This window comes from Podarcis muralis, chromosome 4 (genome assembly GCF_964188315.1).
Source record: "Podarcis muralis chromosome 4, rPodMur119.hap1.1, whole genome shotgun sequence".
NCBI classification, from domain to species: Eukaryota; Metazoa; Chordata; class Lepidosauria; order Squamata; family Lacertidae; genus Podarcis; species Podarcis muralis.
The window spans coordinates 69,126,167-69,152,756 of NC_135658.1; the positions used below are offsets into that span (position 1 = coordinate 69,126,167).

The 26,590-nt window shown below is 41.7% G+C and overlaps 1 protein-coding gene across 3 annotated transcripts in view; it reads right to left on the minus strand.

Annotated features, from left to right (window-relative positions):
* Positions 1 to 26,590, minus strand: part of TBL1X (transducin beta like 1 X-linked) — a 134,969-nt gene that overhangs the window by 19,247 nt on the left and 89,132 nt on the right. For 2 of the 3 annotated variants that reach the window (XM_077927524.1, XM_077927526.1), the window contains 2 exons: positions 10,964 to 11,071; positions 1,558 to 1,703 (listed from right to left, as the gene is read on the minus strand). In XM_077927524.1, coding sequence (XP_077783650.1) covers positions 1,558 to 1,703; positions 10,964 to 11,021 — 204 coding nt within the window. In that variant the 5' untranslated portion in view covers positions 11,022 to 11,071. Of the gene's footprint in view, positions 1 to 1,557; positions 1,704 to 10,538; positions 10,693 to 10,963; positions 11,072 to 26,590 lie in introns of all 3 variants that reach the window. The other variant, XM_028727727.2, reaches the window with a different exon arrangement.

The following is a 26,590-nucleotide window of genomic DNA, read 5'->3' on the forward strand; positions in this document are numbered from 1 at the left end:
AATCACCACACTCTGGACTGCTAAGCACACACTGACGGAACAGCACTGGACTGAGTATTCTTGTTGAGATACAACTGGCGCCCACTAACTGTGCTTTCCAGAAACAGTAGCAGTAATTTTTGTTCCGATGGGCTTTCCCAGCTGTATAAATGGGTCTTTGCCACAAATATCCATTTGTTAGGGTTTTAGTTTTGCCTTAAATGTATCTGTTGTTTCATGTTTATAAATGACTTTGTTTTTATGTGTAAATAGCCTTGATGCAGTGGTTTTGAAGGTGAATAATATTAATAATAATAATGCTAGTAATAGTAGTAGTAATAATAATATGGCGCCCCCAGGCAGAGCTGGGAGAGACGCTCAGGAGCTGCTATTGGTCACTGTAGACCTACATAGACCAATGGTCTGACTCAGAATAAGGCAGCTTTCTAGATTCCTAGAAGAGCATTGGCTCTGGAAAGGCATTCTGGGATCAAAGAAGCATAGAGCTGGAAGGAACTCTGAGGATCATTCCAGTCCAACCCCCTGCAATGCAGGAATACACAGCTGCCCCATAACAGGATCTTAGCTGCAACCTTAAGAGTTATCAGTCCCATGCTCTAACCAACTGAACTATCCAGGCTCAAATTCACCCCATTTCACCTTCACTTCTGCGATAATTAATAAGACTGCAAAAACCAAAGGCCCATCCAGTCTAGCCTTCTCTTTCACAAGAGAGGCCAACTAGGTGCCTATGAGAAGCCCATAAGCAGAAGCCGAGTGCAGCAGGACTCTCCCTATTAGCAATTCCCAACAACTGGTATTCAGAGACACACTGCCTCACACACACCGTCATCATGGCTAGTGACGACTATCTACTATGTGTATAAAAACAAAAAAACAAAATTCATTTGTCAGTTCCTCTTGACATGTTTGTTCAGGATGAAGTCTAATCTGAAAATTTTGGAACTACAGAGTACAGGGAAGAAATCTGATGGGAAGACAGCATCTTTCCATGCCTCTCTGCTTTACACATGCACTGCTTCTTTTTTTAAGATAGCATAATTTAAAACAGCAAGAGAATTCAAAGGAAGAGCCCTTCTCAATGATTTAATGTAAACATCTTTACAAAGAAAATCCAGATGCACAAAGCTATCATTGTTTCTCCTTTATTAGCAAATGATGCCCATGAATGCCTTCTTTCTTGGCTGGTGGCACAGCCACCGGGAGGTCTACGGAGGGCTACTGTTCAGGAAGACACCCGGATCCTCCTTTGTATTTTTAGCTCTTGCTCTCTCTCCTATTCTTAAAGACACATAAGGCAATTGTATCCAATTGCTCAGTAAGGCCTAAATCTTTTCCAACCCTCTGGCACTGTAAATATACTTAATTTCTTACTGTTCTGTATTGATTCCTTGCACAAATGCCACCTGGTTATCCATTCCAGCACAAAACTGTGGCTTGCTCTTGGGTAAGAGTCAACGGAGACAGGCAAGAGGTAGGTTCTTCAATATCTAACGTACTCCATATGCACCCTCAAGTGGTGTGTGTGTCTCCACATAAGAAAACACAGCTACTCACCTCATTGATGCTGATCTCTGCTTCCACATACTGCAGGCCTTTCTGAAGTATGGAGATGAGGGCAGCAGGTGGCACTAGTGTCCCATTGATGTTGGATTGGCTAATATGACTCTCTATTCCAAATGTGAAGGCTGAATGGGAGAAACCTGAAAGCAAGGAAGGGAAGCCATGATAGAAAAACCTAAACACTCCTTAATGTGACACACACACCCTAAAAACAGCGCTGCCCAAAACCTTTGCCAGCCTAACCATTTAGGAGGATCCATTTACCAGATTACGTTGGGTGGTTACAAAGAACTTCAACAGCCTCCTCCTCCTCCTAGCAGTCATTTGCAAACATACTTTGCGGAGAATGCAGACTTCGCAAAGAAATAATTTGTGCTAAGCCAAAAGGTGTTCTTTTTTTCTTTTTAAAGCAAAAACACACACCATTTTGATGCTTAAACTCTTTTTACAGTGCACAGGTTGTATTTGCCTACAACCCTATGCTCACAACAAGGGAAACATTCTCTCACACACAACGAGACAAAGGCACCTTTTCAACCTTCTGCCCACAGTTCTCATTACCAGCTCAATCCGACATGCACAGTGTAACTGTTCTAACAGGAAATGAGAAGCCAACCCCAAGAGGTAGACTCTCTAACTGCATGTTTCTTTGCAGGCAACAACAAACTGGAACTGCACCACGCTGGCCCAGTGCAGACATAACTGCTGCTGATCCATTAGCTGCAACACCATTCGTGCAATTAACAATAGCATGATTTGATGATTTTTTTAAAAAAAGCAAATTGCAGGTGTGGGACCTCAAATCAGATTAGGGCTTTGACATGGGACGGTTTCTTTTTAAAACCCCTCCCCGCTGCTGTTGTCCCAATCTGAGTCAGAGCCCCTGTGCCTGCCGTTTGCATTGGGGGTGGGGGGTGTCTCTCTTTTGCTCTAACAGCTGTTTCCCCACCCTACAAATATCTATAGGAGATGTGAGAGCCCTGATCATGACCATGGTGGGGAGGCAAAGAGTTTCCCCCCATAAAACTGCTCTCCACCAGGTTCCCAGCTCTCATCAGTCCCCACACTAGCAATTTAGGTTTAAAAAGCCAATCAAACAAGAGGGAAGTGTGGCTCATGTGCAGTCATGAAGTAGCACAAGATTTCTGTATGTCTGGTCTAGTGAGAAGGCAGAGCTGTGCTGCTCATCCAGATGCCACCAAGGTGCTGGAGGAAATACGGATACAATATGAAGTAATAGAGGAAGTGGACAGTGAGAAACAGCTCAGCCGAGGTCCCTGATTTTCAGCCCTTCTGTTCCATAAAGGACATCTTTCTCACAGAGCTGAAACCAGCTCATCTACTGCTGTACATACATGTAATCAAAGGAGAGGCAAATTGAATTCTGGAAGGGAGTTGAAAACAAATCATATTCTTAAGAGGCGTGAGCTATATCACAAATGCTGGTCAAAGCTGACCTAATGAATAATCTGGTAGCAACTGGGAGTTTTGGCACGCAAACATTCACAGAGGCCTTGTAGGTGGGTACAGATATTTTCACCGCCATTCAGTTGGTGCTGACATCTGCTCTGCATACTTGGTTGCTGAGAAGGTGATTAACCACCCACAATGGTGACAAACTGCATGCTCTTGAGTCTTCAGCTGGTGGACTATTCACTGTCAGACTGGACAATGCTGAGACTTTAAGCCATGGCACAAAACCTTACTCTTCATCTGAAGGAAGACCAGGCGGAACCCTTAGAAGCAAAATTGATTGCTGTGTGAAGTGTTCAGGGTTCCAGCCAACTAGCCATGCTCTCTTCCAGAATATTCCATACCATTTTCTCCCTCCCTAGGTTTTCTATGCCACCTCCTCAGTCATCATTAAGCTGTCTGGGCTTCCCACCTCCCCAACTTATTGTTACCTAAAGGTATTTACAGTATTTCAAACTTCGCAATTCTCCCAAGTCTGCCGAGTTCTCTCTTATAGTATGTGGATGGTTTCGGCTTACATAAGGAACCACACTCCGACAATGAGCTCACTGTTAGTATATAGGATGCTGGGGGGGGGGGGGGAGATTCTATTGCAGCCAATGCAGTGTTACATGTACAACTCTACTCTGGAACTCTGAATTTAGAAATTAAAAATGTTCAGAATGGAAAAGATGGAAAGGAACAGAATAACCATGGTGCAGTTCGGTCTTTGATGGCCTCCTGCCCTCTAGATGTTTTGGCTGATAGGAGTTGTGCTGGAGGCCGGAGGGAGCCCTAGAGGACGCCAGACTTATTTGCAAACACTTGCTAACTAGTGACAGCTACTGTTAACAGTGGTTAGCACTGCTGCAGATGCAACTGTAGAAAGAAGGATACATGCAAAGGGGTATAAACCATCATAACCATGATGAAGGACTGACCTTGATTATGAATACCAACTAACCAACATTACCCCTCAATGAATTCTTCTACACACCATTTGCTGCCAACAGGAGGCAACTTCAAGGCAATTTCTACAGCAATTAATATTTGTGTAACCATCAGCACAACCTGAGTGGATAAAGAGCTAGGTACGCTTTGTTGTGGTTTTTACAGTCACAGCAGTGCTGTTTAGAGAGCTGCTGCGATTACAGAAAACCGCTGCAAAAATGTACCAAATTAAAAACTTCAAAGCTAAGGAACACTTCAGGACTGGAAATACAGAAAATTCATCAGTATGTGCTACAGAGATGGCTTCATAAGAGAAAATACTGAAAGCTTAAATATAAATAATGTGCCTAAGCAATTTGGTTTTTAAAAGGCAACATCAAGGGATGCCTCTTGCAAACTATTTTAAAGTTGGGCTAACTTTCTGCAAGTTACTTTTGTAGTTGAAATTACTGGAGCAAAATTATCACCATGTTACTACTGGAGAATGAAGGTAACATTACAAAAGTTGTCTCATAACATTCTAAAGTGAAAATGTCCCAGATGCCAAGAGCATGATTAGTTTATAAACTGTGCCCCTTTATAGTGTGACGCTGTGAGCTGTATTGTCTTTGAAAATGCATGTAACCAGCCCAAGTAAGTCAATGGCCTCTTTTTTTTCTTTTCTTTTTTAAAGGGAGGGTGCTATAAAGCTTGAGATCCATTCCTGAAGTAGGAAGTAGAATATATTTTTTAAAAAACAAAACACACATACTCCACACAACACCATCATGATTTAAAGAAATGGAACTTCACAAAATCCCAAAGAAGTTATTTAATGTTGAAATTTGTGTATGTTAATAGAGACCTGGCACTGAAGGCTTGTCTAATAGTGGTCTACATATATAGTTAAGAAAAAAATCAGCTTCCTCTTCCATCACACACATATTCACTTCCTGTCCCACAGACTCCTAGCTCCAGCTTCCTGGAATGTCTGGGTCCTTTTAGAACAGCCCACTGCTAGGTTTAAGGACTTGCTGCTTCTGTGTCAGAAAAACTGATCTTTCACTTCCCACAAGAAAGCAGCACTGTTTTTGCCACAGTTAGAATATTCGTGAATATTCCATGGCTCCATAGACAATTAACTATGCCCTATGGACAGAATAGGGACGCGGGCGGCGCTGTGGTCTAAACCACAGAGCCTAGGGCTTGCCGATCGGAAGGTCGGCGGTTCGAATCCCCGCGATGAGGTGAGCTCCCGTTGTTCGGTCCCAGCTCCTGCCCACCTAGCAGTTCAAAAGCACGCCAAAAAGTGCAAGTAGGTAAATAGGTACCGCTCCGATGGGAAGGTAAACGGCATTTCCGTGCGCTGCTCTGGTTCGCCAGAAGTGGCTTAGTCATGCTGGCTACATGACCTGGAAGCTGTCTGCAGACAAACACCAGCTCCCTTGGCCTATAGAGTGAGATGAACGCACAACCCCAGAGTTGTCCGTGACTGGACCTAATGGTCAGGGGTACCTTTACCTTTATGGACAGAATGGAGGAAGGGGAAGTGGACTAAAAACAATATTCTAGTGTTACCAATTTGCCTGTTAGTATTCTGAAAACACAACAGAACCTTCCTTTGGAAGTTTTCTCTATAGCAACTCCAGCTTCTAAGAAGACAAACAAGCATTAGGAGAGTGAGGGAAGGATCTTAAAGCAGTGTGTGTGGATGTAGAATTAATCATGAGTTCCTGGAATGGGTTACTGGCCCGCTTCTGAAAGTTTTGAAGTGATAAGCATCAAGTTCTACAGGTGTGATTCCCTCACAACGGATTGATGGGTCGTGCTTGTATTTTGCAGTCCAGTATCCAAAAAAGTAAAGCCATGGAAGGAGGAAATGGAATGATAATCTGCTTCGGCGTCTCATATAAAATACTATTTTCACATCAGGGCTTCTCAAATGTATTTGTCATGGTATCACTTCTCAGGTAAAAACAAAAAGATAAATCCGTACGCAACTCAGGGCTAGTCAAACTACAACCACTGCAGGAACTGCTTGAAGCGGCCTCTGTATGGTAGTTACTTCATGCAGTGAGCTGTTAGAGGATACTGGCTTGCTGAATAAGTAGGTCTCCATGGGGTGTATTGTCGCCACCAGCAATGTCTGACAGTAGGGGAGAGACAACTCTTGGAAAACCAGTCCACAAGGCAATCCGGCACATATGAAATGGCTCACTTTACGAAGCATCCATCACCCAGAAGGTGGCAGGCATATTATGAGAAACAGCCCCTAAGAAAACAACGATCGGCAGAGCCCAGCAAAGATTACATGAAAAAGGAGAGTGTTTTCTCCCACGGAGACATTGGAGGAAGAGAGAATAAAAATAGAAATAAATGAGTTGGCCTAATGTCACCCAGCCACAATCATTCAATTCAGGATGCGGAGAGAGAAAAAAAACATTTTGCCCATATGAGAAATGGTGTCCAGGTGTCACAAACCCACACTTGTAATTATGAGAAATCTCCAGATATATGGGGGACAGCTATTCTACTCCCTCTTCTGATGGCTTCGGAGATGAAAGTCAGAGGAATCTATTCTTTCCATTCATAAGAAAACAAATGGGACCACTTTTAGATCATGAGGCCAAAAAGCAACTTCCACATGGCGAACATGCCGCCCCATCAAATACCAAGCAAAAAGAGAAACAATTCAATCTAAACAAGGTAGTAGTACAACATGGGGTGTGTGTGTAGCAAAACCATGTGATGCAACATTTAGGCTGCATTCACATAGCAGCTTATTCAATATCCCCACTAACTGTAAGTTTCTGCAGTATATTTGAGTTTTCACACAAAAAGCCGCTTCCAGAAAATAGAATACAGTGGACCCACAATTTATGGTCCCTTTACATTCGCGATCACAAACTGTAATTTTCCACTCTCAGTTTATTTATTTCCCCTCCAACAGCACACCCAGTAGGTTTTCCTCATCAGCCTCTGGGAAAGAGATTCAAGGGCTCTGGGGGAGTGCTTCCTTTGGGGGGGGGTTCAGAGGGGGGTCCTGACTTTGCATGATTCTGCCTTTGTGCACAGACCCCCCAGAACTGATCCCTCACGTAAATGGTGAGCCAACTCTATTACACATATATAGTGCTCATTTCCATGTTATTGCATTCTTGGGGGGGGGGGGGGGAATCTGCTTGCAGCTCCCTTATCCCGGAAAATCATGGGAATAAAGAGACAAAATTTGGGATGGTACACCGGCATACAATTTTTTTCATCACAGGGGAATAGAAGGACGCATGTGTAGAAAGGGTGCAGTGATGTCGTCCAATGATGTTTGTTGTTGTGTCTCACCAAACCCACTAGCGTGGTGTCAATGAAATTTAGTGTGACATTCTAGTACCGTTCTTAACCTGAGGCACGCTTTCGCTAATCGGGCCTCCCACTGCCAACGCACCACCGGTACGCGATTTCCATTCTCATCCTGGGGCAAAGTTCTCAACCCGAGGTATTACTTCCAGGTTAGCGGAGTTTGTAACCCGAAGTGTTTGTAACCCGAGGTACCACTGTGTATTGGTCAGAAAGCCATAGTTCCATAGCACTTCAGTGTGAAAGGAATATTAGAAAACAGTACATACAGAAGCACTAGTGTTATAATCAGGAAAACTAATGTCATGGATATTCTTGGTAGGTTTGTGAATCTAGCCCATAATGTCTTCCTTTGCTCACAAAGGCTGGATTTGCCCCTCTCATTACAAAGCAGCTGGTGGGAAGGAACACACCAAAATGAACATGATCCTACCAACACTGTGGTTTCGGATGCATTATTAGTTTGCTCCTTTTCAAATGATAAATAAATAAAGATAAAAATGAATAAATGCATGATATAAAGTGTATATTTAGAAAAATAATGTAAAATAATGGGCACTTTAAAAAAAACCCAGTAGGAATGCATATTAGGAAGATATCAGACTTCTAAGATGTGTAGACATTCCTATAAAGGCAGCAGAGATCTATGGAAGCCATCATAATAATTTCCATAAATGAGACTTGGATAAAGATTGAAACGCATCATTGCAGTTACAAATAAGTCTTGTCTCTTTTTTAAAAAAAGAGGAAAGCAATTTCGTCAGCACCCCAACCGTATCTCCAGCCCTGAGTAGCTCAAACTGCCTGCGCTGCTTTGCCAAACTGCCAGATATGTCTACTGGAAAATATCTTGCACTGTATAACATCTGGGCCTTGGGAGTGCCTTCTGAGACAATTGGGGGGAGGGGCGCGGAGGAAAGAGGAAAGGGGGGGGAGAGTGTAATGAGATCCTTGGAAATAGTTTCCCTAACCCTTAAATGGCAGTGACAGACCTGTTAGTAGATGCCTAACGAAAACCATCTTTCTAAAGCTTTTTTTATAGCCGTGCACAATGAAGATGAAGTATTCTGAAGAGTCACAGTTACTTTTTAAATGCTTGCAGCAGTGTAATAAGTCTTGCTTCTCCAGAATACTCTCCTAGTTACAAAACATTGTCTAGCCCCCGAATGAAGTGTGTGTGTGTATCTGTCTGTCTGTCTATCTATCTGGCATGTTTTTGCCATCAAACTGCATCTGAGGGCGATGGGCCATCATTGAGACTTGTTCCTTCCAGAGGGACTCACTCCACTACTCTATTCAGTGTGGTAGCAAGACGTCAAAATGCACCCTTTTTTAAGGGGGGGGGGGGATAAACGGGGACAGGACACAGCGGGAGGACTGAAGCCCTCATAAAGGAATCCACCAGACTGTGGATTATACAGTGGACTCAGATCATGAACTCTGCTTCCAAGGTAGTGCAACCCACAGAACTCTGCTTCCAAGGTAGACTCACCTGATCCAATCCAGTGAGATCAGATCATGATCTTATTGGATTGGATCAGGTGAGTCTACCTTAGAAGCAGAGTTCTGTGGGCTCTTCCTGCATTGCTACTGTTGGGTATAGGATTTCAATCTATGCCATTAATTTAAGATGAGAATGACTACAATAATAAGAATTATTTCCGAAGACCCAGCAAATGCACCCTTGTATTACAGGTTATCCCGGGAACTGAGGAGAAAGGATCTTCTTTTTTGAACTACACAGTGGCCAAAATTAAAGCACACATGACTGTTTGCTAAAATTCATAGAGAGTGTGTGTGTGTGTGTGTGTGTGTGTGTGTGTGTAAATAATAACCTTTTCGTTGGGTTGAATGACAGTTCTTTTCAATATCTGCCAAGAATATAAAACTACTGAAATTTTAGTCATCTGTCAAAGGAGGAGAGGAAACATCTTTTACTAGGAAAGTACTTCTAAAAACTTGAATAAGCTAGCAAAGATTAGCACCATTTAACAGTTCTTCTTCATTACAGGTTTTGAGGAGGAGGAGGATAAAATGAAACAAATCCTCTTTCCTATTTGCATACTGTGGCATTAGAATGAAAGAGCACTCCAGATTCTGCCATTCACCGTGCCTAAGCTTGCAGATCCATAAAATTTGAGATCTTTTCAATTTGGCCAGGATACAAAACAAAACCCTCTTTTACCTACACAGATGAACATTCTTTTCTGCTCTTTTTCCCTCTGTGTGTGGAGGGAGGAGGAAGAAAAAGGCTGTAGGAGGTAATTGAGACAGCATCCAGCTTCATTTTATAACAAGGGAAATTATACTCTGCAGATTTAGACTGTGCTCTGCAGTCAGTCAAAATAACCACCTGTAACCAGCAACACTGAATAGGCCATCACTGTTGCCACATGGTAATGAGTTTGCAAGGATTTCCAACACTGAAATTATCCACAATTGGTCACTGCAGCTTTTTTAGCAGCCAAGACGGTAAACCCTAATTTTCTTTAAATTCAATCTAACTGCAAAGTGCCCCATTCAAATATCACACCACTCTAAAAGCCATGTATCAGTAGCTTCCAGAATAACTAACTTCTAGAATAATGTGGCTCAAAAATACCAGCTAGTTCTTATATACGTTGTTCGCCAATTATTCAGAATCTAGGGTAGGAGTCACTTTCTCATGGGGGGGGGGGGCGCGGGAAGAATCATTAGATGCAGCAGATAAATTCAGCCTAATTCAATTCAAATTAAAAACTGGAAAATATTAAGATGTTTCTCCTCTTTTACAGTTGCCTGAGTGCAAAATGTGTGTTCGCACAATGGCGCTGTCTCCCCTCTTCTCTTCCCCCCCACATCTGCTCAAGGAGTTTCCCCAATATTCCAGAGCAGATCCGGGGAGGCCATGGCATGTGTGTGTGCGTGAAAGAGAGGCAGAGATTTATTCTGCAAGTATGAATTTTCGCGCTTACGGAATGAGTTAGTTGGGATACTGGCCCTTGGTTCTAAACTCAGATTTCTATGCATGACAAAACCAGGAAAATCCTGTAGAAGCTACTTCGTGATGGCTATTCGTAATCAGATCTCTCAAAGATTTTACAACTACACATAGACTTTAAATAAAGTACAATAAATGCTGTTTCCACTCAATTACTTGCCTTTTTTTATCGGCAAATGAACAATTAAATCAACCACAACTTTCTAAAGGCTATACACTCAATACAAAATTCAGCAGAGAAAATTCTTAATTTTACTACCATATTTCTTTCAAGCTGAATTGTGGTGAAGGGGGTGATTTGTGGGGCGGGGATCTTGCAGCTGGGGAGGGGAGAGTTGCAGCGCACATGGTGACCTCAACTGTTTTTCTTTCTGATTTGCAGATAGGGAAACCAGTTTGGTATTTTCCTACACCTGAAAAGTGGTAAATAAATGTTTATAATAAATGCTAAGGGCAGGCTCGAACACTTATTTAGTGAAATACAAAGTGCAGGATATATGCATTTTACTTAACAAAAATGAACTGTAACAGTGGGGATATATGCTACTATTTGTAAACTGTAAAATATAATGTATTGTTTATACATCTAAATCTTGCTATGTGATCTGGCAAGAGTCCAGTCAAACTTCTTTGCTAGAACACTCTCAAGGACATATAGAACGTTGCTCTAAAAGAAAAAGTTACCTGACTCCTGAAGATAGCGATACACCAAGAAATTCACTTCGTCACTGGTTATGCTCATCTTAGCCCCACCTCAATATGATGAGGTCTGCAAGAAGTGTGATCCACGCTCTGTTTAAAGAGGAAGAATGATAAAACACAGCTTTGGATTACAATCACCTAGTTGCTTTTAATTAAACATTCATTTCTATGGCCACATACTAAGGTATACATCAATTTACATCTGAATTACAACCAAAGTTCAAAATGAATTGACCATAGGAAAATCATCATCATCATCATTTACGGAGTTGGGACACCATTTAATAGAAGTCTTGAAAGAGCCGTCCCCATGCATTGACAACCTCACCGTCAGGTTACTGCAATGTGTTGAGCTGAGTCTGGTGCAGAACACAGTAGCTAGGTTGATTGTGGAGGAAAACTACTCTCAGCATAGGACAACTCGCTTGCTGGATTTGCAGGGCGGGATGTGCACTAGTTGCCGATCTGTTACTGGGTCAAATCCAAGGTGTTGCCACGAAAATATAAGGCCCTCTTGCAGCTCAGAACCAGGTTACTTGAAAGACTGCCTTGTCCCCTGTATACCCAATAGGTCACTGTGACCTATGAGAGAATCTCAAGTGCAAGTTCCACAGTCATTCAGAGCAGCGCTTTCAGTGTGGCTGCCCCTGTTCTGCAGAACAGCATTCGTGTTGAGATGCAGCAGACACCCACTATCAGCACTTTTCAGAAGCAACGGAAGACAGTTTTGCTCTGACAGGCTTCTCGAACAGAATGAATGGGGTCTCTGCCATAAGTGTCTATTTTGTATTTTTTTTAAAACCACACACACACACACACACTTACTTGCTGTTTATAACTTTTTGTTTTTTGCTATTTTCACTATGCATGGTGCCGAGGTGCTTGCGCAGAATGTAATAACAACAACTCCGTATATAATTTTAGTACAGTGCTGCTCTCAGCGACTGCAAAGGAGCTAAAGCCACCAGGCTCAGAGATGCAAAAACACATGGCAGTGGAAAAGCTGCTGCAGCAAAACCCTCTCTAGGTTTTTCCAGCTCTCCAGCAATACGGATCCGCTTGACCCCCCTGGCACCTACAATTCTAGCTCAACCATACTCTATTTTTAAACAGCTCAAGTAGGATGCCTCCTCCCTCCCCCATCCATTCCTATAAATTAGATTTGTGTCATAATGCAAACATTGCAGAACAAACAGAGAGGTCTATTTAGAACAAGCCACTGAGGCAGAATGTCCCTTTGCCCATTTGGCAGCACAGTGCAGCAATATGGGTCATACAGACCTTCATTGTTCTAACCCAACGTCAAAGCATTAAATAAGAGTTATTGACACCTTCCTTCACTGCAGAAACTACTTACTTACTTACTTATCAAACCTTTATTAGGCATTATACAAATAAAACCATAAAAGAGAAAATAAGATATAAAAGCCTTGAAATATATATAAAAAGGCAGCAGTTGGCTACATACATATATATATATATGCATATAGAGTCAGTGGTTTTCCTTGTTAACCTGCTCCTTGGAGAACTGCTACCAAAAATTCGGCTACCCCCGCCGTTACCCTTTGGTCAACGTCGGATAGGCAGAATCCCACACATTCACCTTGCTGGGGTTCCGGACCACCCAAAAGAGGGGACAGCACGCGTTGACGGAGCGTACTGTACAATGGGCAATGAAAGAGAATATGCTCTACGGTGTCCGGGACATTCATAGAACATCTGCAGAATCTCTTGTTTCTAGGAATGTTTTGATATCTTCCCCTGACAAATGCTGAGGGAAAAACATTCAAACGGGCCAGCATAAAAGCCCTACGTTGGGCTGGGATTATTAATTTAGTGACGTAATTGGCTCTGCTATCTAAGATATTTAAATCATAGAATATGGGGGAGCAAATTTTGTTTACAGCTGCCATAATATTTTGTCTCTCGACATCCTTTAGTCTAGTTAGGATATTATGGAAAATGTATTGCTCATTAGAATTGTACAGGGGCTCCAGCTCGATGCCTAAAGATTCAATCTTTTTTTCGAGGTACTGATACCATCTTGATTTATAGGAGTCTTTGAGCAAATCAGCGAGCAGACTTGATGGAGGGCAGCGAAAATGGCAGCGTAACCAGTACTTTATTGAGGTGGACCATGCCCAATATTCCATTGTGTGTATGCCTATTTCTGCACACATTGTTTCATATTTGATCACAGCTGGGAGTCCAAGAATACGTCTCAGAAAGCTGGAGTGAATCTTTTTTAAATCACTGTTATATGCTTGGACCCATAGTGGGATTCCATAGAATATCTGGGATTGCACTTTTGTTTGGAATATCTGATTGGCCGCAGGAATAAATTGATTGCCTTTCTGATAATAAAAACGGGCAACTGCTGATGAGGTGCACTTTGCCTGTTTTATGGCATTTGTGCGATGATTTGCCCACCCTAAATTGCTCTGGAATAAGATTCCCAGATACCTATAGATTTTCACTTGTTGGATTTCTTGCCCTCTTATTTTCCATTTCTCTAATTTCCAACCATTCGAGAAGACCAAAATTTTTGTCTTCTCATAATTTATAGAGAGTTTGTTACATTCGCAGTAAAGGATCAGAGAAGATATAAGACGTTTCAGGCCCAAGCTCGTTAATGATAGTAGAACAGCATCGTCTGCGTATAATAACAGAGGAACTGGTTTCTGATTAAGTTTAGGGGCATGTGATTCTATTTTTTGAAGGTGATCTGCTAAGTCTGATAAAAATAAATTAAATAGAAAGGGGGCAAGAATACACCCTTGTTTTACCCCTTTCGAGTTTGGGATGTCTGATGAAAGGTGACCTTTGGTGTTAAGTTTGACTTGACAGGTATTGGAAGAGTATAGATTTTGTATTAGAATCAATAAGCGCTGATCAATTTTTAATTCTGCGAGTTTCCTCCACAGCTTTGGGCGGTCAATTGAGTCGAATGCACCACGAAAATCTACAAAAGCAGCATATATCTTAGATTGCCTTTGAGATCTGTATTTTTCAACCAAATGCATAAGTATAAGGCAGTGGTCTAATGTGGAGCAACCTTTGGAGAAACCTATTTGTTCTTTCCCTGGTAAATTTAGATTTTTCATCCAGGTAAGGAGTTTAGATAAAAGGTGCTTAGCGTAGATTTTCCCTATCACTGATAATAGGCTTATCGGTCTATAATTCCTTGGTTCTTTTGGGTCGCCATTTTTAAAGATTGGGATAATTATTGATCTTAACCATATCTCAGGTATGATCCCATATTTATCTATGAGAGTAAACAATTGAGCTAAGGGTTCTGCCCACCAATCTATATAGGTCTTGAATAATTCTATTGGTAGACCGTCTGGCCCAGGAGATTTCCCCGATTTGAAATTTTTAACTATCTCTCTAATTTCCTCTTCTTCTACCCTTGGCCACTCCTGGAGTTTATTGATTTTATTTTTAGTGGTTTCATTTCCTTTAAGTTCACTGTGTAGATTGTTAAATACAGATGTAAAATATTGGGACCATTTGGATTCTGCAATTGGTGGTAGAGTTAGTTGATTTTCGGCTTTCAATCCTCCGTACACTAGGTTCCAGAACGCTTTGTTGTTTTTACTCTGAATTGAGTCGAGTAATTGTAGCCATTTTTGGGTTGCATATTTCTGTTTCTTTTCGGCCAGAATGTAATGATATTTTCTTTTTTCATCAAGATAAGAGGGCTCTAGTTTAGTGCGATTATTTTTAAATGTTTGGCGCAGTTTTCTTTTTAGCTGGAAACATTCATCATCAAACCAAGGGCTAGCGCTATGTTTAAGTACCCAAACTTTAGGTGGAGTACTAAGTTCTACGAACATTTGGAAGATTTCATTATAAATTTTCGGAATATCACTGTAGGAATTAGTGGTCTTTAAGTTGGATAATACTTGTTTTCTCAGGTTGGCTGTAAGTTTTTGCCCCACTGCTGCACTCATTTCCTGGGACCATTTTAATTGGGTCATTTGTTTGTATTGAGAAGGTTCTATGATATTGTACTTGGTTATTTTGGTTTCGTCCTTTAAGTTAATAGACAACGATAATGGCTGATGGTCGCTTTCAGTACGCGTTCCAATTTTGAGGTCCATGATCGAATTTATAATATTATAAGGGACAAGAATATAGTCGATGACACTGCATCCTCGGGGGGAGAAGTATGTAAACTCCCCGCTTCTATCGCCTTTTGTTGAACCGTTCACAATCTGCAAATTAAAGTTGTTACATAATTCAAGTAGGCATAAGCCTTCGTTGTTTACAACCCTATCTCTGGAGAATCGTCCTATTTTCAGGGCATGTGCGATATCATTATCAGTATTCCAATTTAGTTTGCTACATAGTTGTTCATTGTTGGTTCCCACTCTGGCATTAAAATCACCTGCTATTATCAATGAGGCATTTGGGTATTTATCGGTCAAATTTTCTATATAAAAGGTTAGTTGTGACCAATTTTCACTGTTGCTGTTGTTTTTGGTTGGGGGGATATAGACATTTACAAGTAGCAAAGTATCGTCTTTTTGGGTTAAAAGTAGAGCTTGTGCAAGTGGTAAGCATTTTTCTAGCTGCTTGATTTCAAACCCTAAGTTGTCTTTGATCATACAACAGAACCCTGCTTTCGGCTGGCCCTTCATGTTTGTTTTCAATGCGGGTTTCGTATAGGAGGAGAATCCATTGATTTTAATATCTCTAGTTGACCATGTTTCTTGTAGAAGTATTAATTCAAAATCTTTAAAGAAGTTCATTAGGTCTGGGTCTCCGTCTTTGTTTCCCCACCCTGCAATATTCCAGGACAGCAAGCGTAGGATCCGTTTTTGAGTTGGTGGCTGGTTGACAGCATTTAGTCATTCTAGTTCTGTTATTGAGTCCAGCGAGGGATTTTGTCTTGTGCCGATACAGCCATTTGTCGCTGCTTTCGGTGGGGAACATAATGGTGGATCTTTTAGATTCTTTTTTAAAGTGCGGGAAATTAAAATTTCCTCCCTTTCTTGATTTTCTTCCTTAGCTGTTCCTTGTTCCTGAGAAATTTCTGTGGTTGGTGGACTATTATGGACAGTAGGACTGTTTTCAGTCTCTACTTCCATTTCTTTGGACTCATTTGGTGTTGAGCTCAGTGTGTCAGGTCTGTTGGAGGTCATCTTTTGTTCGGCAATGTTAGAATCCTTTGTAGTACTTAAATAAGGGGTACCTATTTCGTTTGGAGCTAGTATTTGATATCTCAGCCAGGAATTTGTGGTCTCATTACTGGAGTTTTTCCTTGCCATTTCATATTTTAAAGGAGGCTGGATTTGAAGCTCTGCATCTATACATTTGAAAGTTCCATTAGTAGCTCTCTTTTTGACTATGCATTTTGGGGAGAGGGCTGGTAGGTGTAAAGTTTGATTGTGTATTGTTTCTACTGCATTTTGTTGACCTTGTTGGTGAATTTCGGTCAATCTGGCCTGTAGTTTCGTCAATTTACTGAGTATGTTTATTTGTTCTTTATCTGGTAGGTTGGTAAAGTTACTCAGCAGATCTTCTTCTTCTGGGACTGTCCAGTCTATTGTGTCAAGGGCGAGGCTGTTATTTGATGCTACAATCGCATGGTTTGGGAGCTTGGATTTTTCTTGCGTGATTTCCCGGGTAGCTGGCTGCGGTTTCTCCCATCTACTGGGTTCTTCCACGGGAGTAGGGCAGATGTCGGCTTCTGGTGGAATGGCCTTGTTCATCTTGTTCTGTCTTTTAGATGCAATCAATGGTCTGAGTGATATATCTTCAAAGTGTCGACGTGGAATAATTCCTTTCTGGGCTAAATGAGCCTTTTCCCTTAAGATTTTGGTTGGGATTCTATGACTACCAAATCTTAGTAGTACCTTTTTGGAATATCCATCGTTAGTGAGCCTCTTGACTGCTTTTAAGTCAATGCTTCCCCCCTCAAGGCCTAGGAGCAGATTTAGATGATGTCTGGCCCAGAAGGATGACTCCCAGTAAGGTAGGGGCCCTCTATATGGAAAAATGTGGAGAACAATCTCACATGGCCTCAGTATCAGGTTGACTGAGTGAGGGGGGCTTCCTCTGATTTTTGGCTGGTTTAGAGGTATAAATTTGTATTTGTTCTGTTTATCTCCAGGGCTTGTTAAGGATGGCAAAAAGGAAGTGAGTTGCCTCCTTTCATCTGGGTTATCCAGCTTCTTGAAGATGTTTTGTAATTGTTCAAAGATTTTTTGAACTGTTTGAGCAGTCAGTAGGCAGCATTCCTCCAGCAGCTCCACCTTTCTATCAATTAGTACTTGTGCCTCGGTTATGGGAGTAGTAGCCTTGTCCTCATTTATTCCTAGGGATATCTCTTCAACTGTCTTTCCATGTAAAGAGTTGAGGAAGATTTTGGGAGGAGATATGTGCTGTTTTTGAGGTAGCAGGTAATTATCTAGATTACTCTGTTTGAAACCAGAGGGCTCTGCGTCAGTTTCTGTATCAGGACACCTGAGTCTTTTGGCTCTTCTCATTGCAGATTCTTCTTAAGTCAATGAGATCAGACTTCTCGGCGCCATCTTTTTCACTGCCATCTTTTCACTGCAGAAACTACATGGTAGCCCCCAAACCGTGGGGGGAAATGAAAGAACCCAAAGCAAAGCCCCCTTATCTGGCACTGCTTCACCAGGTGAGGTAGCATTTAAGACAACACTTAAGAAATTATTTGGCAGCGAATATGTCATAAAAGTAGGGACGCGGGTGGCACTGTGGGTAAAACCTCAGTGCCTAGGACTTGCCGATCGTTAGGTCGGTGGTTCGAATTCCCGCGGCGGGGTGCGCTCCCGTTGCTCGGTCCCAGCGCCTGCCAACCTAGCAGTTCGAAAGCACCCCCGGGTGCAAGTAGATAAATAGGGACCGCTTACCAGCGGGAAGGTAAACAGCGTTTCCGTGTGCTGCGCTGGCTCGCCAGATGCAGCTTGTCACGCTGGCCACGTGACCCGGAAGTGTCTCCGGACAGCGCTGGCCCCCGGCCTCTAGAGTGAAATGAGCGCACAACCCTAGAGTCTGTCAAGACTGGTTCTGTACGGGCAGGGGTACCTTTACCTTTACCTTATGTCATAAAAGTACAAACTGAGTAACTTAAATGTAAGAACACCTATGGAAACAAGAGTTTATAACCAAACGAGCCTCTTTTTCAAAAAATAAAAATAAAAGGGCCGTATTAGCTTTTAAACACATAAATATGCATAGACAATGCATCAAGAGGCCATGTATTTTTGCCTTTCAACCTACAAGACTTCTCACTACAGCAATTTAAAAAAAAATAATTTGATCTAGTAGCTTCAGTATTTACACTGCCCCCTCTGCCCACTGGAAAGTATTAAACTGCATTGAACAAAAAATAAGAAAGGGCAGGTTATTAGCGTGGTGGCTGGCCTCTCTTTCCCTTCGCAGCTAAGAGAGCCTTTGCTCCTTGAAACTGTGCTCAGCAATCCCTGTTGCTTAGAGTAGCATCTGCTGCTGTAAGTCAGCTATGCTCATCTACAGGTGTCCCCAGAAGTGAAGGTCATGCATGACTCTAGCAGATGTCCCTGCATTATTTATGTGAGCCGCTCTTCGGAGCTGTGTGGTGCTTTCATTTTACTGTCCTCACATATTTCGTCAACAATTCAGATTGATTACCCTCACCGACAGTAACCCTGTAGTTTGACAATTATGGCAAATTAAGACCCTTCTTCCTAAGTGCTAATTTTATTTACTGTGGTAATTTGTACTTCATACAAAAGCAACCTCCGTATTACTATTACTATTATTATTAATTATTATTATTTTGCTCTTGAGGAAAAGGCTTGGTTTCTTATCCTCTGCTCCTCTTCCTTCAGATGATTTCCTAATTAAGGCTCAGCTTTCAGAAGCATTTAATACTTTTTTTGGGGGGGGGGGGTTAAAAGCACATGGCAGGAATATTCAACAGTATAAGAAAGACACAAATGATAAAACGATGGTGCAAAATGGGATCATTGTTTATCTTAAAGCCCAGTCCTGTGGCTAGAGAAAAGAACTGTTTTGTACATGAAATACTGGCTGTCATACCACTGCAAGATCAGTGAGTCGTCAGCTAAGCAGGTTGCAACTAAGCAGTCAACCAGAAATAGCCACTGTGGCGCTTGAGTCAATGCCAGGATCACACAACACAGTTGCACCACACAGAAATGGCATGTGGTGGACAGGGAACGTCTCACTCGTTCATCCTTTCTACAGGCATTTGTGCCACTATGGAACTATCACGACTATATATAGCTTTGGAATCAGGGAGTTGATGCCTTTTCTTATTGTTGAATTGCCCCAAGGTCATATTTAGCAAAACCTGAAACTCTTAGACGCATCATGCATACAACCAAACAAACGAACCAAAGTGCCTTGTAGCAGCTGGATGCTTCCATTAAACAAACAAACTCATATTTATTTAAGTATTTTTATGGCCCAAGATTTGTGATGCACCGGTCTGGAACATTTCGATTTAAAACAATAATTAAACTGCCAAAAATATTAACGAGTTACCATATTTCAGTCCACTGCAACATTCAGGGATTGGGCTACATGATTCAAGATGGGTTCCAATGTAATAATGTATATTCAAATAATGGTCACACAATGAACGCATGCAGACAGACAAATCATATTGGAATGAAAGATCCATAAAATGGGCTTAGCCCAGTGGATCCTTTTATTAATGACCCTGGAAAATTTACACTGAAAAACCCATTTGAACTTAGCATTCTTATGTATTTGTCCTTACAGAATGACCAGAATGACACATAAGAATAATGAATGAAAGAATACAGCCCTTAAGGGATATGGATTCTAGTGTGCAGTCTGCAACAGATTTTCTGAGTAATTTCTGCCATGTTTGTTTAATCTCCGCCTGCTTGGTTCTAATTTATGACAGAGTTCAAACATATTTATTGAAAAGTTTTTATGAATATGAGATCATTGAATGACACCTTGACTGAGCATAGCTCAAAAAACCACTTCTCTCAGAGCTCTTGACAGTACATAATACATACATCATTTTCTTTGTATGTCACCTTTCCATAGTTAAATCCATGCTCAAGGCTTGCAACATGAAATATATATATATATGTAATTACAAACATAACAAAATGAGTCATAAACAATAAACAAACAATAAATAAAATATCAAAAAGTATCAACAACAGCCATTCTATGGATGCAGACATGTTACATTAGAACTGGCCAGAGTGATGTGAATTCTATAGGTAAAGGTAAAGGTAAAGGTACCCCTGCCCGTACGGGCCAGTCTTGACAGACTCTAAGGTTGTGCGCCCATCTCACTTAAGAGGCTGGGGGCCAGCGCTGTCCGGAGACACTTCCGGGTCACGTGGCCAGCGTGACAAGCTGCATCTGGCGAGCCAGAGCCGCACACGGAAACGCTGTTTACCTTCCCGCTAGTAAGCCGTCCCTATTTATCTACTTGCACCCGGGGGTGCTTTCGAACTGCTAGGTTGGCAGGCGCTGGGACCAAGCAACGGGAGCGCACCCCGCCGCGGGGATTCGAACCGCCGACCTTTCAATCGGCAAGCCCTAGGTGCTGAGGCTTTTACCCACAGCGCCACCCGCGTCCCGTGAATTCTATAACCAAGATATATTTTAAAGGGCTAAATGTTATGTATGTATGTATGTATGTATGTATGTATGTATGTATGTATGTTCTTAGGCACTTACCTCTAAAAATAGACTCAAGGCCATTTACAACAAGAATGTACAGCATTATAAAATATGCAAAATTAAAACAGCCATACAACTGCACTGACTATTAGTTGATGCATTTCTAAGAATACACCCCCGCCTCCACCCCCCACGACCAATACCTATATCATAACCAAAACAGACATAAGACAGCAGAAAAATGCCTGGGAGAAGACAGCCTTTGCCCGTCACTGAAAAATATATTAACCTCGGCACCAAGAATACAGCTCTTAGTAACAATCCAAATATAGCTATTAGTAACAATATGTATTTACATGATCGATGGTTCTTTTTATCTTGATTAGAATCCCTTTATTAATTAGATTAGAAGCCAAAGGAAAACCATTGTGTCTATAAAACCGCTTAAGTACACAAATAATAAATAACCTACATCCTCCTTCAAAACAGCGACTTTTTTTCTCCGTTTGCATTAGCATTCCAAACACCTACATCTCTGGATGCATTAATACATTTTGTCCTGAAGACAGTAAACAAGAATTTGCTTGGCATAAATAAACCACTTTGCATCTTCATACACACTGTTACTATGCAATGCTAAAAAACAAGGCTTTTTTGTTGTTTGTTCCTTCCATCTACACTTCTGCAGGTGCCACAGGACCAACCAAACACAGACAACAAGAAGGATGAAGGAAACAGAGGGTGGCTCACATGTGGTCATGTGAAGGTAAGCTGTGCCTAAGTATGAATGTGCAGTCTCCCAGGGAGGAGGTCTCAGCTGTTTAGCTCCTTCTTGGTTGGTTTTGCTGTTGTACAATACCAAGTTGTGCAGTGGCTGAACAGGCCATCCAAACCCAGGCTCGTAGTTTAGTTCTTAGCTACAGTATGTGGCTAAGGAAGAGAGAGCTTAATCACCAGTTCCTGTTCAGACAACACGCAGTGCAGCATGGCAACAAAAGTGACAAGCAAAACAGCTGCAAGCTCCTTTCCAGGAAATCACATGTTCACACAGATCATGTGAACAGGCTCCCTGTGCATTCCAATGCCAACTTTTCTTTTCCATAATGGACACGTCATGCACCTGTGCGCACAGTAATCTCGCATCTAATGCTTTGCATTTAAACAGTCCTTTTCCTTCACGTGCGTCGTACTTTAAGCAAAAGTGCCTGAGTTTAGTTTTGTATAGTGTACCTTTGCTTCCGCTGTTATAAAATAGCCTGCTGGTATGCTTTAAATTTACAAAGGAAGAACACAAACCTTTGCTAGGATCACTGGGAACAAGCTCTGAGCTTGCAACTTATCGGTTTGAAGTACTCAAACCATAACTTGCCAGTTCAGATGTAGCTGCAAACTGTGATTTGATCAAACTAGAGCCAAAGTACAGTGGTACCTTGGTTTCCGAACGCAATCCAAAGTACAGTGGTACCTTGGTTTCTGAACGCAATCCGTTCCGGAAGACCGTTCAACTTCCGAAACCTTCAAAAACCAAGACACAAAGGGCAATTTCAATGGAAAAAATAGTGGGGTGGGGACTCGGCGGAAGCTGTTCCGACTTCCGAGGCACGTTCAAAAACGGAAGCATTTACTTCCGGGTTTTTGGCGTTTGAAAACTGAAACGTTTGGCTTCCAGGACGCTCAAAAACCGAGGTATTCTACTAAGTAAAGTGTGTGATTTGGCAGGGAGCAGAGAGAGAGAAGAGAACAGAGTTAATTCCTGATCTTTAAACCATGGATAGCTCAGTTGGTTAGAACATGGTGCTGTCAATGCTAAGCCTGTGGGTTCAATCCTTTTATGGGACAGCTGCATATTCCTGCATCTCAGGGGGTTGGACTAGATGTTCCTCAAGGTACAATGGTACCTCGGGTTACATACGCTTCAGGTTACAGACTCCGCTAACCCAGAAATAGTACCTCGGGTTAAGAACTTTGCTTCAGGATGAGAACAGAAATCGTGCGGTGGCAGCGGGAGGCACCATTAGCTAAAGTAGTGCTTCAGGTTAAGAACAGTTTCAGGTTAAGAACAGACCTCCAGAATGAATTAAGTTCTTAACCTGAAGTACCACTGTACTTTCCAACTCTATGATTCTAGGAATGAAGAATCAGAGAAGAAGGTGTCTGAATGTAGCCTAAGTATGCAATCTTGATTAAACATTTTAAGAAGTGATTTGCTAGATCAAATCGAAGTTCTCCTCCTTCAGTATTCTTTGCCAGAAACCCAGTGACTAGCAGGTATTAGGTGGTTCACCTGAAATCAAACAGTAGTCCAGTGGTGGATAGCTATATACCTTCTGCCAACACCTGGGATAGCACACATCCTAAATCACTAACTAGCTCCCTGCATCTAACTAATAATTGTTCAGGAGCAAAAATCTATTTCCCCCTTAAGAGGCTGCTATTCTGATTATAAAGGAATGGTGGGGAGCCTCCTGCAGTAAGGTGGGCAAAATAATTGTGCCCAAACGATAAAACAAACCCATTTTAAAACACAAGTGCTTAATCTGTCTTTGAATTGCTAGAGCAAACTCAGTTTAGTGGACAATGCTGAAGTTATCAGTTCTGCAAAATTACGGCCTCAGGACTCTGATTGAATATGCAGAACTGGCAAAGCTGATGGGGGAAGATCTGAAACCAGCGCGACAAACTGTTTGAAAAGGACTGGAGTAAATTTATACAATATATGAGAGAACATTGTAAATATTTGAAAACGTTTGCAGGTTTGAGTTAAAATATTTTGTAACGTTCATTTTTGGAACTGGTTTGCAAATATCAAGGTAAATTTTATAAGTATAGAAAGAAGGTAAATAAGTTGATAGAGAAATGCTAAGATGATAGTGAATATTTATGAAAGCCGGGGGGGGGGGGGGAGAGTAAAGGCTCAGGATGAGCAAAGTTTCAGGTGATGATAAGAATGGATTGTGACTATGTTAAAAAAATTAAACTTAATAAAAATTATAGCTTCAGGACTCTAGAGGAAGAGTTGATCAACAACAACAAATTCCTAAGACTCTTCCGACAAAATTAGGAGAAAGATTAAGAGTGTACAAGTTAGGGAGTTTGTTGAAACGCATTCTGATTTTGCTTCTCCAATAACATTGATCGTCTTTACTCGTCTGAATTCTACTCTGAATCATTTTGGCTACTGAAGATGGTAAGCATCACTGAACCAGTACTTTGCTTCTTAAGCACATGAACTCTGCACAGCAAGACCATATGCTACTACATCATTTTCGTATTTGTCCACCTCTTTCTCAAGCACACTGGGATGGATCTGGACTTCATAATGCTTAGAGTAGACCCACTGAAATAAATTAAACTTAATTTAAACAAATTTAAAGTCCCTGAGTTATAGCCAACTCAGTTCTACTCAAGAGTAGTGGCCCACCCAAATTAATGAGCCTAATTTAGTATTGTATATTAATTTCAACAGGTCAACTCTGAGTAGAAAAAAACACTGCATACATTGGTTCAATAGGTCTACCCTAAGCACAACAAGGTCTGGATCCAACGCACACATTCCATTATCAACCATACAGTATACTGGGCTCCTAAAGCAAGTTTTGTAAAAGTCTTATTTGAAAACAACAACAACAACCCAGAATTCTATCTCCCCTAAAATCCTTTTAAGCCCTGCATTTTCAAGCTGTGCCCTATTTATAGAATCACCAGATGTTACACATTTTCCTGATCGCTTTCTGGAGGTGATGTAGGACATCTTTATTTTTATATAGGCCAGATGTTTGGTGGCAGGTTGTTTTTTAGCACTGGATTATTTTACCAATAGTTTCATTTTGAAAATATTGTTAGGTACCCTGAGCCTATGGAATAAATAAATGCAAAAAGGAACAGCATTACCATATAGTCCTGGGAACACAGGACTCAATTATTTTACATCTTGAAGTTACTAAAGAATCACAGGCTCTTCAAGCTAGTGCTTTACTGCAATCCAGTGTAGAACTATAGCCATGTGTTGGTATTTTAAATTGTTCCAGTTAATTAAAATTTCAAAAATTAAGGACAATAGGAGGACCCGTGTACTCAAATTACCTGTCCAAATCTTTTAAGCGGAATAAAAAGAAAACCACAATTCTCTTTTTTTTTTTGTGGTAACTGTGCAGCTGCAACACTGCTGAGAAGTGTGTTCTATGCCATTCCAAGATTAAGCATCACAGGACAAAGAATCACATTGATGTCTTATACACGTAAGGAACAGAAGTCCATTTATTGAAGAAAAGATGCAAATAAACTACCAGTCTTCTCTTTGCAACCCCTCACGTATGCCCCTCGCACACTTTCCAATTTCTATTGAAACACACAAAAAATGTTTTACCCACCAAGTGACAAAAAAAGGTTCCTGCATTATATACTATATACACAATCTACTAACAGCAAATTCACTTTCCCAGAACAGATTTTTATGGAGCTATAATGGCGCAACCACAAACAATTTGGAGGTATGATCAGGTATGGAGACGGGGAGAGAACCCTAAGGTTTCTGGAAGTGCAAATAACCTGGGGGGGGGGATTATCAGATTTTGAGACAGGAAGATTCCCAAAACAACCCAATGAGGACTGAGCATTGTTAGTGAGCATGGGATACTGATTGTTTTGCAGGGGAAGTACAGAAAACCAGGATGGTGGTAGTGGAATGGAGTATCCTGGGAAATGGCATAGCTGGGTAGCATTCTCAAGAAGAGCACTGCATGCCTACAATGTTGTTGTAGTTGTTTGCATGCAGGATCAGGAATAGTTTTTGAGGGCAGGACAAACTTCCTAGCTCCCTCTTACATGCTTACAGTGATCCAGTCCCATATAAACAGCCTGTGTGGTGCCAGTGTGGTGTAGTGGTTAAGAGCGGTAGAATCGTAATCTGGGGAACCGGATTCGATTCCCCGCTCCTCCATATGCAGCTGCTGGGTGACCTTGGGCTATTCACACTTCTCTGAAGACTCTCAGCCCCACTCACCTCAGAGAGTGTTTGTTTTGGGGGAGGAAGGGAAAGGAGAAGGTTAGCCACTTTGAGGCTCCTTCGGGTGTGATAAAGCGGGATATCAAATCCAAACTCTTCTTCTTCTTCTCTTAAGATGGAGGAAGCATTTTTTAATTAATTTTAATTCCGAAGCTAGGTGGCTTAAGAGAGAGAGAGAGAGAGAGAGAGAGAGAGAGAGAGAGAGAGAGAGAGAGAAAACTCTACCAACAGTAAGGGCTGCTATACTGTCCCTGGAATCAATGTCCCAGCTTAATAAAGCATTTGTTCCTCTCACCAGCTGTCTGCCCCCCCGCCCCCCGTTTCTGCCTAGGCACAAAAAATTCTGGGACTGGTGGGTCTTGAGAGAGCATTTGTAGAAGCAGACATCTCTGCTTTTCAACTATAACTGCACCAGCACGTTATCTCTTCCAGAGAAGGCCCTCGCTCCAGAAAATCCCACAAGGTCTGGGCAATAGGTACGGGGAAATTACTTTTCATAAAATATCCTGGAGCATGATCTACAATTTAGCCTACTTTCCCCCATCATCGTAATGGGTAGAGTGTCTTCTTTACAGAAGACAACCCCTTACCCCAAAGGAGCCTTTTGTTTGTTGGAAGAACACTCTGGTCCACATACTTGTTTAAAGATAAAGATCCACAAGGAGAGAGAGCAGGAGTTTTGAAGTTGCCTATTAACAGCAAGAACCTGGGCAGCAGTCAGAGCAGGTGCAAAGGTCACCTGGTGATAGTCTTCCCCTTGTCATATTATCATAGAGTTGGAAGGGACCATGAGGATCATTCCAGTCCAACCCCCTGCAATGCAGGAATATGCAGCTGTCCCTTATGGGGACCACAGCTTGTGCAAGGCAACAAATGCACAGATTGCCTCTCTGCTTTGGAACAGTGCTTCTCGAACTACCTGATGTGGCAGAGCCGCAATTGGCCTCTGAAGC